The sequence below is a fragment of the Nematolebias whitei genome, chromosome 9 (assembly GCF_014905685.2).
Source record: "Nematolebias whitei isolate Nwh7 chromosome 9, NemWhi1, whole genome shotgun sequence".
In the NCBI taxonomy this organism is placed as follows: domain Eukaryota; kingdom Metazoa; phylum Chordata; class Actinopteri; order Cyprinodontiformes; family Rivulidae; genus Nematolebias; species Nematolebias whitei.
Window position 1 is genome coordinate 36,637,068 of NC_056506.1, and position 14,347 is coordinate 36,651,414.

General features: G+C 37.0%; 1 protein-coding gene across 1 annotated transcript in view; it reads left to right on the forward strand.

Moving 5' to 3' along the window:
- Window positions 1-14,347, forward strand: part of clstn2a (calsyntenin 2a) — a 139,798-nt gene that overhangs the window by 82,110 nt on the left and 43,341 nt on the right. The window contains exons 4-6 of the mRNA XM_037681347.1: window positions 4,829-4,940; window positions 5,145-5,241; window positions 9,937-10,086. Of these exons, the coding sequence (XP_037537275.1) occupies window positions 4,829-4,940; window positions 5,145-5,241; window positions 9,937-10,086 (359 nt within the window). The remainder of the gene's footprint in view (window positions 1-4,828; window positions 4,941-5,144; window positions 5,242-9,936; window positions 10,087-14,347) is intronic.

Here is a 14,347-nt window from a genome sequence, read left to right on the forward strand (position 1 = left end):
TAATTCTGGTTCTCATTCAACAGTACCGATGTTAAAAGCTAGTTTTTCAATTGTTTTTAGATTTGATTTGCGTGTTTGTTCTTATCAGCATTTATATAATTTACTTCTTAAGTGTTTTTAATTGAAAAATTGCACACACTAGTTGTTGATTATTTATTTAATATATTACATTCATAACTCAAAGTTAAAGAAAACTATGTAATTATCGATATGTCTGTTGTCTTTTCTGCTTCATAGTATTCTTTTTTTTTCCCTTTGTGCACAGTTTTATTTGAATTAAGTGACAAACAGATGTATCAGTGTGAACAGTGACAAATCATATCTTCTGGTGTTTCAGTCAGCAGTGAAAAGCTGCTAAAATAAGCTGCTGCTCTGCGCTAAAAGAAAGAAGAAAAGTGTATCAACTCAGGAATCTGATGAATTTCTTTAGAGGAAGATTAATGAGACGGTGTATCTGTATGGGTGTTTGCGTGCGCATCTTTGTGACATTATCACGGCATGACATTCTAAATGGGGCTCATTAAGCTAATGTCATTAATTGGCCAGATGTGCTTCCTGTGAAAAAAACTGAGTTGTTGTCAGCGAAGGTCACTGGTGAAGAAAACTCCTACATCAACATTACTTCATTTATAGACTTTAGAGCACAAATGTTAATCAGAGTGCAGAGTTAGTCATCTTCCAACAGATGAAATTGTTTGTGCGTGTGCGCATGTGTGTGTTTATCAGACAAAAAGATACGATTTTTAAAAAGAGTCTAGTTGCAAATCCTTTTGTGGATTATCTGCCTTATTTTTTAGATAAATTTAATTTAATTTTCTCTCTTTTTCTTTAAAGATAAGTGTATATAGTCATTAATTACCTATCTACTAAGTGTAACAGCATAAAAAGTCAGAACCATTTCCCAGTGATAGATTGTCAGTGCAAGCCTTACTAATCACAATGTTAAGCTCTTTATTTTGCCGACAGCCTGCCATTCTGTTACTTCTTGTCTTACCACCAGTATCGTAATATTTCACACATGAATTACTGTATAATCTACACTCGCTGATAATGCAAATGAATTGACTTGAAAGGAGCCATCATGTCTAGAAAGGGGCATCGACAGACACAAGTGCTGGCATGGAGCAATAGTGTTATCAGGTAGTTGCCAGAGCCTGTCTCAGTCAGTAAAAAATGATGAGTGAGAGTGAGACCCAAAGGAGGCCTTGTGATTAGGCCTGTCACGATAACAAATTTTGCTGGTCCATTAATTGTCTCAGAAATTATTGCGATAAACGATGATATTGTTTGAAATTGACAATAATTAGTAATGTCAAATTTAAGAAGAAATGTTGGTTAATTTTTGTGTGTAGTACCTTTTTTGACCAGTGGATGGCAGTATAAGACTGTTTGAACCGCAGGGTGAATAGTGAGGGAGCGAGCAGTGTGTCTCTTTAAGAAAAATGGGAGGGAGGCCCCTTGGGCTGTCTCTCGTTCCTGTTTTTCAGTTCTCAAAATGGCGAACGCTTGGTGTGGTTTGAGCTCTTTAGCATAGCATTTTTCACACAAAGCTTTTAATTAAAAAAAAATCATTAAACAAGTTCTCAGCTTCTTTTTGCAGAGAAAAACATCTTTTTAGACGAAGGCACAGGTTTCAACCGTGGATTTTGGAGTTTTGACATGGCAGAGGTTTTTTCCCCGAGGTTGGCCTGTTAGCTTAGCTGGTAGCTTAGCTTCTCGGCTTAGCTGCTTTTAACGATCCAAAAACGTGATTTTGGATCGTTAAAACAGATTTTAAAGATAAAATAGAAAGGGAGGGGTCAGTGAAGAACACCGGAGTTGAGCCTTTTGTCATCCAGTGTCTTCAGTAGAAAGAGAGCGACTCGAAGAAACAATAAAGTTGATAAATGAAAATGAGGTCGATAATTTTAATTTGTCATGTGATTAATTGATTTATTGTTTATTGCGACAGGCCTACTTGTGAAACATTAAAGAGCTTGAATAGTGCTTGAGGTTTGGTAGGGGGTTTGTGGGTTTGCACGAGGCCATGTGTTCAAACTGTGCAGTGCATACAGATGTCGTAGAGGGAAATCCCAGTGGGCTTCAGACCCCACAAATTTAGAAGAATGAAGATTACCCCCCCCCCCACACACACACACACACACACACCCCAAAAAAAAGAAAATAAATATTTTGAAAACATATGTTTACATTGATGTTACCTGGCATCTTCGGTGTCATCCCCATCCTGCCGAAAGGCTAAAATATCTGCCATTACACCTTTTTAAATTTGAGCCTGAGCGCAATGACGGAAAGAAGAAAGGGCAAATCTTGTGAAGCCTGAGAATGAAGAAATGTTAGACATAGATATTGTTCTGATATAAGCTGGATGGAGCTGGCACCAAAATGTAAAAATGTTCTGATGTCTGAGTAAAATTATTATATTTTTAATTTATAAACAGTCCACAATATGTATATATAGATCTACAATATTTAGATAAAAATCTGTGACAATTATTTATTGACTACAGAACAGTTTGAATACAAGCCAAATTCAAACTATCTTGAACTTGACTGGTAACAATCTTGAGAATGAGTAAAACTACACTTATATTTAATGTACACTGACACTTACTCGACAATAATTTGCTCTTCAGAGGGAAAACAGGAATAATCTTTATATGGGGTTTGTACCAAAAAGGGACACTGTTATATTTAATATAACTATTATGTTTTTTTTTTTTTAAACAGCAGGGCCGTACCAGTTCAACTCCAAGTTATCAAATATATTGTAGTTGGTTGTAGAATATAGTAGTAATACGGGTTCTATCTCTTCATTTTATAACGGTACTATTATGAAGGCTGGACCTTTAGTGCAATGCCATAATGTTGAAACCAATGAGTATGTGAAAACGTCCTCACACATGATGGAGATTAAGGTCACCTAGGATAGACCATTCTAAAGGAGGATGGTTACACTGTGCACTAAGCATTATAGAACCCTTTGACATCTGTGCTTGTCATCTGGACACATATTGAACTCTTTACAACACCCTATGTCATCATGAGCTATGTCTTGACAACTGTCATCAGCTGGATTATGGGCTTACCATCCCATGTCTAGGTTGATGTTATCAGCAGAGCAGACACAACATTACAATATGTGTAGGGGTGCTTCAAGCAGGAGGTGTGGATCAATATTGTCTTGTATCATATTCAGTAATATTGGTTCCACATTATCATGAAAACCCTTTTGTGGAACCCTGACAGCATATGTCAGTGACGTATTTTATCCTCATTTCTTTCCTCTCCTAAAATTATACTTTGGTACAGTATTTCAACAAGACAACACCCATCTACAGTACAAGTCTTTGGACTGCCTGTGTCTGGATGAAGTCAAGCCAGAACCACCAATCCAACATGTGTGGGATCAGCTCAGATGCCAACTTTCAGCCAAAGCTGATCTGCCAGATCTACGATAGATCTGTGCTGACTTACTGAAAGAAAAAAAACAACATCTGTATCCCAATAACAACTCTGTTATTCATTTTAAACAGTGGCACGTAACATTATCTCCCATCCATCCATCCATTATCTTTACCTGTTTATTCCATTTTGGGTCACGGGGGTCGCCGGTGCCCATATCCAGCAATCACTGTGCGAGGGGCGGGGTACACCCTGGACGGGTCGCAAGTCCATCACAGGGCCACACAGAGACAAACGAGACAAACAAACATTCACTCTCTCACTCACACCTAGGGACAATTTAGAGTTACCAATCAGCCTAACATGCATGTTTTTGGTCTGTGGGAGGAAACCGGAGTACCCGGAGAAAACCCACGCATGCATGGAGAGAACATGCAAACTCCACCCAGAAAGGCCCCTGGACCGGGGTTTGAACCAAAGACCTGCTTGCTGAGAGGCAGCAGCTCTACCAGTTGCGCCACCGTGCTGCCCCATTATCTCCCAATAAATATCAAAACATAACAGCTTCTATTGACAGAATACAACTTGAAATCTATTAGCAACAACATGCTCTGCACATTAGTCACATGAAACAAACAATTCTAAGTAAATTTAAGAAAGAAATTCTTATTTAGATGATAATTTCTGGCGTGTGAGCAAAATAACACATACAATCATAAATACAATGCTTGGGCACATTTATCAACTCTTGCACACTGACTGCAAAGTTGAGGCACATTTTATAAAATGAGACAATGACCTTCAAGTCTTCCAGAATTCAATGTTTCCAGACGTTGTACTTTATTGTGGGATTAGTACTGATGGAAACGTAGTCGCACTAGAGTCAAAACTTATCATGTTGGTGTTGCCTAAGTGTTCAGACTGAGCCTATTAAGCCCTTCAGATTCATTTGGCAGGTCTTTGTTTTGCCCTCTCTTTTTGTCTTTTTTTACGTTCTTTCAAAATTTACTTTTGTTTTTGAACCTCATTGTCCGTTTGTCTTGAAATCAGCTCTGCAAATATTACAGCACATTTTATGTTTCTACATACTATGGCCCAATTTAGAAAATCTCATGTTATATTAAAATTCAATCCAACAAAATGTATAATTTTTGTATTTAAGATATTTAATATATCTATATATTAATATACTGTATATAGCATCTAATGATTTTAAAGTTGTGTTTGGTCAATAGAAGCTGTTATGTCTTTATATGTTAATGTGATATACTGCTATATAGTTGTATTTTTTTATACAGGTGAAAAAAAATTTCCTGCTGAATTAAGTGCTATTTAATTTAATTTATATGTTTGTGTGTGTCCATATGCCATGTGTTAATGCTGTATTTCCTGTGTTCATCTTTTATACGTTTCCTCTCTTCAGGGCTGTGGTTCACATCCAGGTGAATGACGTCAACGAGTTCAGTCCCACGTTCAGGGAGTCGCTGTATAAGGCATCAGTAACTGAGGGCAAGATATACGACAGTATTTTACAGGTATTAAAATTTAAATTGTAGAGTTGGCATATGTTTTGGTGTCCTTACTACATTTTAAGCAACATTTTAATCATTATCAAAGTAACATGTTTGTTTGTTGCAACAACGTCAGACTTTATTTCAAGATTCTTGATATATATTATTTTATGTTTCTCTTTGCTAAGGTAATATTGAAAGGACTAAACTAGATGTGTTTGGTCACAGGTGGAAGCTTGGGACCAAGACTGTTCACCGCAATACAGTCAGATCTGCAACTATGAAATTGTCACTGCAGGAACACCATTTGCCATAGACCGTAACGGTACGTCCACATGTATATACTGAATGTGAACGGCTTTCTTGGGGGGCTGGGTAGATAGTGATGTGATCAGGAGTGATAGAAAGTCTTGAGTCTGGTGGAAAGAAAATTTCAAAGTCCAGGATTGTTTTGTGTGCCTGGTTAATTTACCAGAGTTTTAGAGCAAGATCATGAGATGTGGAGAAAAACATTTTGTTTTAATCATTCTACGTGAACTCATCCGATATGGTTAGTCACGCTCAACATGTGTTATAAATATTTCTCAGTTGTTACCACGTCAGATTTTATCTCGGTATCTGTACAACTTGTAAACCTATATAGTAAACCCTCGTTTATTGCGGGAATTTCCGTACCCTGTCCCCGCGATAAGTGAAAAACCGCAAAGTATGAATAATAGTACAAGTAGTAAGTAGTAGTTTATTTGTGTATATATAAATATAACTAGATAAAAATACATATATATATATATATATATATAGATATATATATATATATATATATATATATATATATATATATATATATATAAGGCATTTTAAACCCTTCCCACACTCTTGCAATAGTCTAAACAATGTTTCTAAACTCTAAACACTCTAAAAGAGCACAGCATCTCTGCTCTCTCTGCCACCTGCCAGCACTCTCGGCCATGCCCACTTCTCCGCTGCAGAGCAGAGATCATGACATGCTGCAGGAGGAAGCTTCTCCTGCAGCCATGGACTGCACACATGTGCAGCAGGTGCTAAATCATTTAAAATGTTTCATTTTAAATGTAAAAATTCCATGCCGATCATTTGGCTCATCCATCAATGAATCAATTGTGTCATGTCCAGTCTTACTTTGAAAAAAAAATGCTAAAGAGTAAGTCTGCAATAGTGAAACTGCAATGTAGCAAGAGACTACTGTACTATAAAATTATTCATAAATATTTTGACGTCTCAGCATCACATTTGTCTGTTTTTAAAAAGTTTGAAAACTGAACAAGATTAGTCTTTGCTAAAAAAAAAAAAATCCAATTTTTTCATATGACTTCAAGTCAATCCTATTAGAATAGTTAAGTTCAAGTTTAATGAATAAACTTTTCCCTGAGTCTCCACATCTACAGTGAGCTGATCTGAGTGCAGTAAAGAGTTTTAGTGAATGTGTGTCTTTCTCAGTCTGTTTTTATATGTTTTTTATCAGATCAAGCAGAAGTACAAACTTTCTTTACAATAACTTTTTTCTCAGGGTCATAATAATTTATTTGTCATATTGATTTTTGATTTTAATCTCGATAAGTCTTTCAGGGGATTTAACACAACCCTGATGGCTCTCCTCACTGGCTCGATAATGTTTAGAAATAAAAGAGTAAACCAAAAGTTATTTGTGACATTTGCTCTTAAATACAAAATGAATACAAGGAGAGTAAAGTATAAGATTTTAGAAGTGTTTGAATAATGCAGCAAATTATATCTGTAGTTTGACGTCACCTTTCATCTAAAACAGACATCATTGTGACATAAAGTCATAGAGCTTAGGTTTTTAGCTCAGAACATTCCAGTACTTTGACTTGGTTATACACACAATCATGATGTAAAATAATTTCCTGTTTGAGCTCAGTAGATCACATATCTGAATCAGGATCTCTGTGAGAGTGGGGACTCAGTGATCCAGTTAAGACTTTGGCCTTAACAAGAAGTCAGTCACATGTTTCAATCTTGTCACGGGTCTTTTTGTGTGAATTTCATGTTTTCTATGCGCAAGCTTGGATTCACTCTGGTTTCCTTACATAGCTCCTTTCCCAGTGAGAGCTGGGGTAAGCACCAGCTCCCATAAATAGGACAAAGTGCATTAAGTAAATTGATGGATGGGTTGAACAGAGTGAATTTAACCCTGCTGCTCTTGACATTTCTCTTTCTCAACACCTTTATGCTAGGAGACAGCACTTTCTAGAACACAACTGTGTCACCTTTGGCCAGTGAAAGTAAGCAGATATAAGATAGAGCTGCATAACTGAGGTTTTTTTTTTTAATATATAGCGTAATGAGAGATTCTGATGTGCAATAGATGTCTTCTATTCATCTGTGTAAGAATAAGTTCTAAGATTACTATTATGTAGGAATAAAAGTAGAAAATCCCTAAAATAAGAATTTTTGCTTGTGCAAAATTGGTGACTCGGGACGAATAGAGCAAAGACATATTTCAGAAGTGAAGGAAACTCAAAGGTAATCTTACATTTTCCATGTTAAATGACAGAAAAAGTGTTGAGATCCAGTCTCTTTCCTTTTGTATCTGTCACTGAAATAGTGAGAGATTTTTGTCTGAGCCTGACTCCTTCCTTGTCTTCCTTTGTCGTGTCAGCTCAGCTCAATTCAACTGCTGTGCTCTGAGCTTGTTTCTCGCGCTGCCTACGTTTTCTTCCTCACCAGCAGAGTGGTGACAGAGAAGCCCCTAAATCCAAACATGAACACTTTTAGTTGTGCTAAAAGGGACACACAACTAATGAGAACATTTTTTTTTAATCTGATTTATAGTTCTGCTGGAGTTTTATTGACTGATAGTGTTCAACTCCAAGTTATCAAATATATTGTAGTTGGTTGTAGAATGAAGTAATTAGAGTTCTATCTCTTATATCTGTTAGCAATATTTTGCTAACAGACCCCTCCATTACAACATTTTGCATTTTCTAATTGTGACTCGTGTGTTCAAAGGACTGGAATCTACCAATGAGTATTTTTTAACTCCAAGAAAACAAGCCTGTTGTTGAAGTTTCTAAAAATAAGTAGAAGAGTGCAGAAATGATTTTTTTATGTTCAACCTTTATTTAGACAGGTTAATCCCATTGAGCCTCGAGGACTCACTTACAAGAGAGATCTGATTTCAACAAAGAGTCGACAACAGTGGACAACAATAGACAATTATTAAAGTGGCATACAGATTTTTTTTAACAAAATAAAATAAGATGACAAAAAAACAAGTAGCAAAAAACAGCTAGATTATAAGGCAAATGTAGAAAACTAAAAACAGGAACATGTCTGCATTGGTTCTTTCCAGGAGTCCAACAGATTCTTAAAGCCACTTAGAGAGGTCAAGGTCGAGAGCTTCAGATCTTTTTGCAAGATTTTCCAGGAAACAGGAGCGGATTATGAGAAGGCCCTTTTGCCAAGTTCAGTCCACATTGAGGGCACACTGCATGTTATAATGTCCTGAGAGCGCACGCTGTAGCTGCACTCACGCAGAGACATGTAAAAGGAGCTGTATGAAGGCAGCAGACCAAGAAGTGATTTATGTACAGTAGTCTCTCACTACTTCGCAGTTTGTTTATCGCGGATTCAGTCTATCGCGTTTTTCAAAATAAGATTGGACACGACACACAAATGGCTGATTCATGGATGAGCCGCATGATCGGCACAAAATTTTTATTTAAAATAAATTATTTTAAATTATTTAGCACCTGTTGCACATTTGCACAGCCCAGAGCTGCAGAAAAAGCTTCATCCTGCAGCTTTGTGCAGCCCATACTGCAGGATAAATTTCCTGCTGCAGTTAAACAGCTGATCAGCTGTTCAGCGTGCATAGAGGAGAAGTGGGCGTGGTCAAGAGCACTTGCAGGTGGCAAAGAGCAGAGGAGGCAGGGAGCTGAAATCATGATATTCTGTGCTCTTTTATTGTTTAGAAAAATTGTTTAGAATATTGCAAGAGTGTGGGAAGGGTTTAAAACACCTTAATATATATCTATATAAATAATAAAATAAACTACTACTTGTACTACTATTCCTACTTCACAGTTTTTCACTTATTGCGGGTCTTCAGGGTAGGGATACCCCGCGATAAACAAGGGACTACTGTACTTACAGCAGTTCCAAAAGCTACAAGAAAATTACTAAATAATTTTATCTAAATGTATCGATGTTTTCTTGCATTCAACAGTTTTCACTGTTATAAAATGCTGTGCCTTGAAGAATCTCAATAAGAAAACTCTGTGAAGCTAAATAAGCGTATTTAAAATGTACTAAGCAAAACATGTAAATAGCTCCAGGTGAACCTTAAGCATTGTGCCAGGGTGGTTTCAGCCCACACTTTGTGCATTGAGTAAAAAAAGGCTTTAGTAGGAAAAAAGTAAACGAAAGGAACAAAATGGTCAAAGTGATGTTTGCAACAAACTTAAGCGACTGTGAAATTATGTTTTTAGGACAGAAGCAGTGATTCAGTCTCAGTCTGTCATTGTGACAACAGGGACAAACTTACAAACCCTAATGAAGTGGATAAAATCACATTCACAGAAATAGAAAATGGAAATGAGCTAACACGTACCAATATTTATTTCCTAATAATGGTTATTCAGCAGCTGGGGCACATTTTTATTATCAGTGCGAAATTCAACACAATAAAAATCAATGATTCTAAAATTAACTTCACATTTCGATGGCTGCATGTTATAGTGTTAAAAGATAGCAATACTTCTAATCATCCATGTCACTGTACTTTTTCTTTTCGATGACTGGTAGAGCTCACTTTTATAAGATTTATGAAGCGTTTTATTTTTCAAATGTAGTGCAAGTTCATTGAATTGTAAGGGCTCCAACATGTGAGCAGTATTTTGAGCTGTTTCTTAAACTGAAAATTACAATTATATCTATGGAAAACAGTCCAGCATTTTTTTTTATTTTTAAAGACAAATAATCAAAACAAATATTTTGGTTGTTGATTGTCCCTTTGTAGGCAACATCAGAAACACAGAACGCCTGAGTTACGACAAACAGCAGAGCTACAAGATTATGGTTTCTGCCTTTGACTGTGGCCAGAAGAAAACCAAAGAGGATGTGGCAATTCATATTGAAGTGAAGCCTGTCTGCAAACCTGGATGGCAAGGTTAGAGATAATAAAACTACTACTGTAATGTTTACAAAATGTTTTATCTTAAAATACATACAGAAACAGGCTCACGTGTACAAATGAAATGTTTACACACGACGTATAGGTACCTATAAATAAGTACAGCCATCTTAAAATAAAAAAGGGAATTCAGAGCTGTATTGGAAAATCTTCCTCTTGAAGAAACATCTATCTTGTTTTCCAATGAACGTCTGAAGGAAATCAGAGGACCTGACAGGAACCTCCAGAGGGAAACCTGCCTGGAGTGATTTTTTTTTTTCTTTTCCAACTTGGCATTTGAATCAGCCCATCTCCCCAGCTGCTTCACCTGTCTGCACTGACAGCAACTTGGGAATCGCGCTCATGCAGGAATGAGAGCAAAAGACAGAAAGATGGTCAGAGAAGGAGGAGAGAGAGATGAGGAAAGAGGGAAGCTGACCTGGCAACCGAAGAGGAAAGAAGCAAAGTGGTCAGGAGATTGTGATCTCTTCTTGCAGACTTGGTCAAAAAATAAAAACACATTTGACCTGTCCTGCTGCATGCTCAATAATCCAGGTAGAAAAATCTAAACAAGTTAAGTCAGGTCCTCTGGACGGATCCTTCTTGTTGAAGCGTTTCATCTTTTATCTAAAAGACTTTGTCATACTAAGGAGCTGCAATAAACTCAGTCATAAATAGTGGATCAACCAGTTTGCTGGTGAGACCAAACTAGTTCATGATACACTTGCTATTCACAGAGAGCTGAGTGATACTGGCAATAACAGCATTGTAAGAAGGTTACACTTGGACACAGAGGCCTCTGCCACTGTTTAATGATGGACAGTTTCTCTTCACAAAGATGGCTTCCTTCACTCCTCTCTCAAAGGTCTCTTTAGGTTTTTAAATGTGTCCTGAGTGAAGAGAAATGGCACGATTAATCATGTTGTTTGTGCAGAAACCCTTAATGTAATGCAAAACTGTGGTTTTAGTTTCTCAAAAAGTAAATAAAATTCAATTTAAGGTTATAAATGTTTTTAAATTTATGGTCTAATTGTATTTTTAAGATTATTAGTTTTTATCAAGCTGAAATTTAACAATTAAAAAAATGAGCTATTGAAACACCTCTGCACAATTCTTGAGCTCTTTTTTGTCAGAGTACAAAATAACAGCACAGCAGCACAGTTGCTGCAGGAGACTCAGAAAGTAACAGTTGTCAAGCCAGTGAAGCGAGGACTTCCTGTTTGTGTTTATTCTCTGTATTGATTTTGTGTTTCGTTAACTTGTAAGGCAGATGTTTAATGTAGAAAGCATGTTCTTAGTTTTTTATGTTGGTGTTGAACATGTTCAACATTAATGGTGAAGGAAAATATGTGCAACGGTTCCTAGTGTGACTTTTCTTCCTTTAACAGAGTGACATACCCATCATGGAAAGCTTTTTAACACACTCTAATATATATATATATATATTTAAACTACTAATTTGAGTGAAAACAATACATCAAACAGAATTAATAGCCACACAAGCATAAACTAATTTTCTGAGTTCTACGACTTGAATGTTTGTGATAATTTTTATGTGGAACAGTTTAATGTTTGCAGTATTTAAGTATACAAATTTATAGTAAATAAACAGAGGTTGTCTGTCCATTGAAGTATGGGAGGCACTCTCATTTTGCTAAAGTGGTTTAGCCCGACGTCTGAACAAACGACAACATAAGACATAATTCAAACTGCCAGGTAGTTCAGTTGACCCAAAAGGTCATGAACAGGCAAAATGTAGTCAAATAACGTGTCATTAGCATGTTATTTACACACAGAGTACATGGTTTGGGTACTGTTTTGGCAAACATTTCATATGAAGATTAGACATTTATTTAATATATTGACAATGCCCAAACAACATGTTATTTACATGCTAATAACATGTGAAGAACACATCAAATACACATGAAAACTGGCATGTTTTTGACCCTGCTGGCTTTCCATATCCCCAGCGCTTCACAAACGCTTTAAGCTAGGCCTGAGATATCTTCCTCTCATTGTGAATAATTAAAGGACCAAGACTGAGTGAGCTGAAGTCAAGCTGCCTCTAATATTCCTCTGAGCTGCCATATGAGGTGGCAGTGGGGGTGTAATGGTTGATTTATGTAAGGGTGAGCCAGGATCATGGCTCGAGGGTGTGATGTAGTGATGGCTGTCTGTGTGACCAGACGACAGTGGGAATTTCAATGCTAGATGTCCAACACACATGTTATGTAGTGCTCCACATCAGCGCCACTGAGTTATACTCCACACTTCCTTTGGTTCGGTGATGCCGTTCTCATCTGGTGTGACCAGTTCAATAATTGCATTTATAAATGTCCAGAGGCAGCTTAAACGGGGACTCATTTTTTTCAGCCACTTCACAGAAATGTTTTGTGCAAGGTGCTCCTGTAACCAGAGCAAACCCTTCGCAGGTAAAAGGGAAATTAAATTTAATGTTGTTTCCTTTTTATGCAAACACTTTTTTTCTCTTTTTTTCTTTTGACAGCACCCTTCTTTGGGGGTCACCACAGCAAGTGAACTTTCATGAGAATTTGGCAATTTTATTTACGCTAGATTTTCTTCCTGATGCAACCACAGACCACTGAGCTGCCACAGTCCTCTGTGTGGAGCAGAGAGCTGCCATTTAGGGTGTGCTGGGAAGCAGGTGGTGGCCTTGCTCAAGGGCCCAGAGTGGGGCAAACGAGGGTGGAAGCAGATGTGGGTGCTTCACCTTTTCAACCCACATTTTGATGTTATGGTTAAGAGGGGGATGTGAAGCAGTGACCTTGCAATGACATTCTCCAACCTCTGTGCCACCACTCTCCAAGCAAATACTATAAGCATTACTGATTTAAAATAAAGGCCTTTCTTTTTATTTTTATTTTTTGCTATTGGAGCAAGTAAGCCTGCAGTCTGAGAGCTAAGTTCTCTGTTAGGAAAATATGGAGCAATAAGATCTGTAATATAAGATGGAGCTAGGTTGTTGAGGGATTTGTAGGTTAGAAGTAAGATTTTGAATTATATTCTGAATTTGACAGGGAGCCAATGGAGAGAAGCTAAAACTGGAGAAATATGGTCTCTCTTACCAACTCCCATTAAGACTCTGGCAGCAGCATTTTGGATAATAATGTTATTAACTTACATTTTATATATATGAATGTTTCTGTTCAGTGCCCTGAGATGACTTCTGTTGTGACTTGGCTCTAAATAAATAAACTGAATTGAATTGAATTGCTTTAAAGGGACAGTTTCTTAGAACCTGACTGCTGTTGTTATCTCATTCTGCTGGTAAATCACACCCACCCTTCTGTGGGCAAAGCTTTAGTTTCTCTGTGGCTTCCGGTGCAAATGTGAGCAAAAGAATCCAGCAAAGCCCGGTCTATCGTAATCAAAGTTTTATCACTGTGATTTGTGATGGAAGGCCCCCTTTCAAATTCATATTCTAACATACAAATCAGCCCAGCTCAAAAGGAATAGATTTAACTTGCAAAGTTCCACAAAATGTGCGGCTTCTGTTTGTTTTCACGTGTTAAAAAAATAAATAAAAAAAGGTGTGATTGGCAGTTTGAAAAAAGCATTTCATTTGACTTTTTTTGTCAAAGCAACAGAGCTTGTATTCAAATTCAAACTTATTTCTTCCACTTTGAGTGTTACAAATTTGCTTCCATACTCAGCGTTACGCTACTGACTATCTGTACTGAACAGCTTGGTTATGACCAGAAAGGATTTTTTAGTTTTTAGTCTCAAAAATCAAAAGTTACCAATTTCAGATGAAATAGTGTAGCAGAATTAAAAAACTAAATGACACTGCGTGCATAATCCATTAGCAAAATCAAAGCGCATTGTCCAACTAATGTGAATGAAATTATTCTGGTTTAAGAGACGAGCACTGAAATGTATTTATTTATTTATTTATACTTTTCAAAACATTCAGCTAACTCGATAGTTCTCAAACTGTGATGCACGAACCCCTGGGGCAGCCCAGGACTTAAGGAAGGGGGAGGGGTCAAAGGCTGGGAGGAGGGTGCAAAGTCGCTCAGTTGTTTTTGTTTGTTTGTTTTTGTTGTTGTTTTATTTGTTTTGTTTACCCAGACTGTAACATGCAACATCTCGCTGCAGCCTGAACATATTTTAGGGATGCACAAAACAACAAACAACTCTATTTATTACTAAAGTATATTTATTATTTTTGCCTTTTAACAGAGTATACGTTTGTAAAATGAAGAGGAATGTCATCCTTAAAACAGAATTGGTT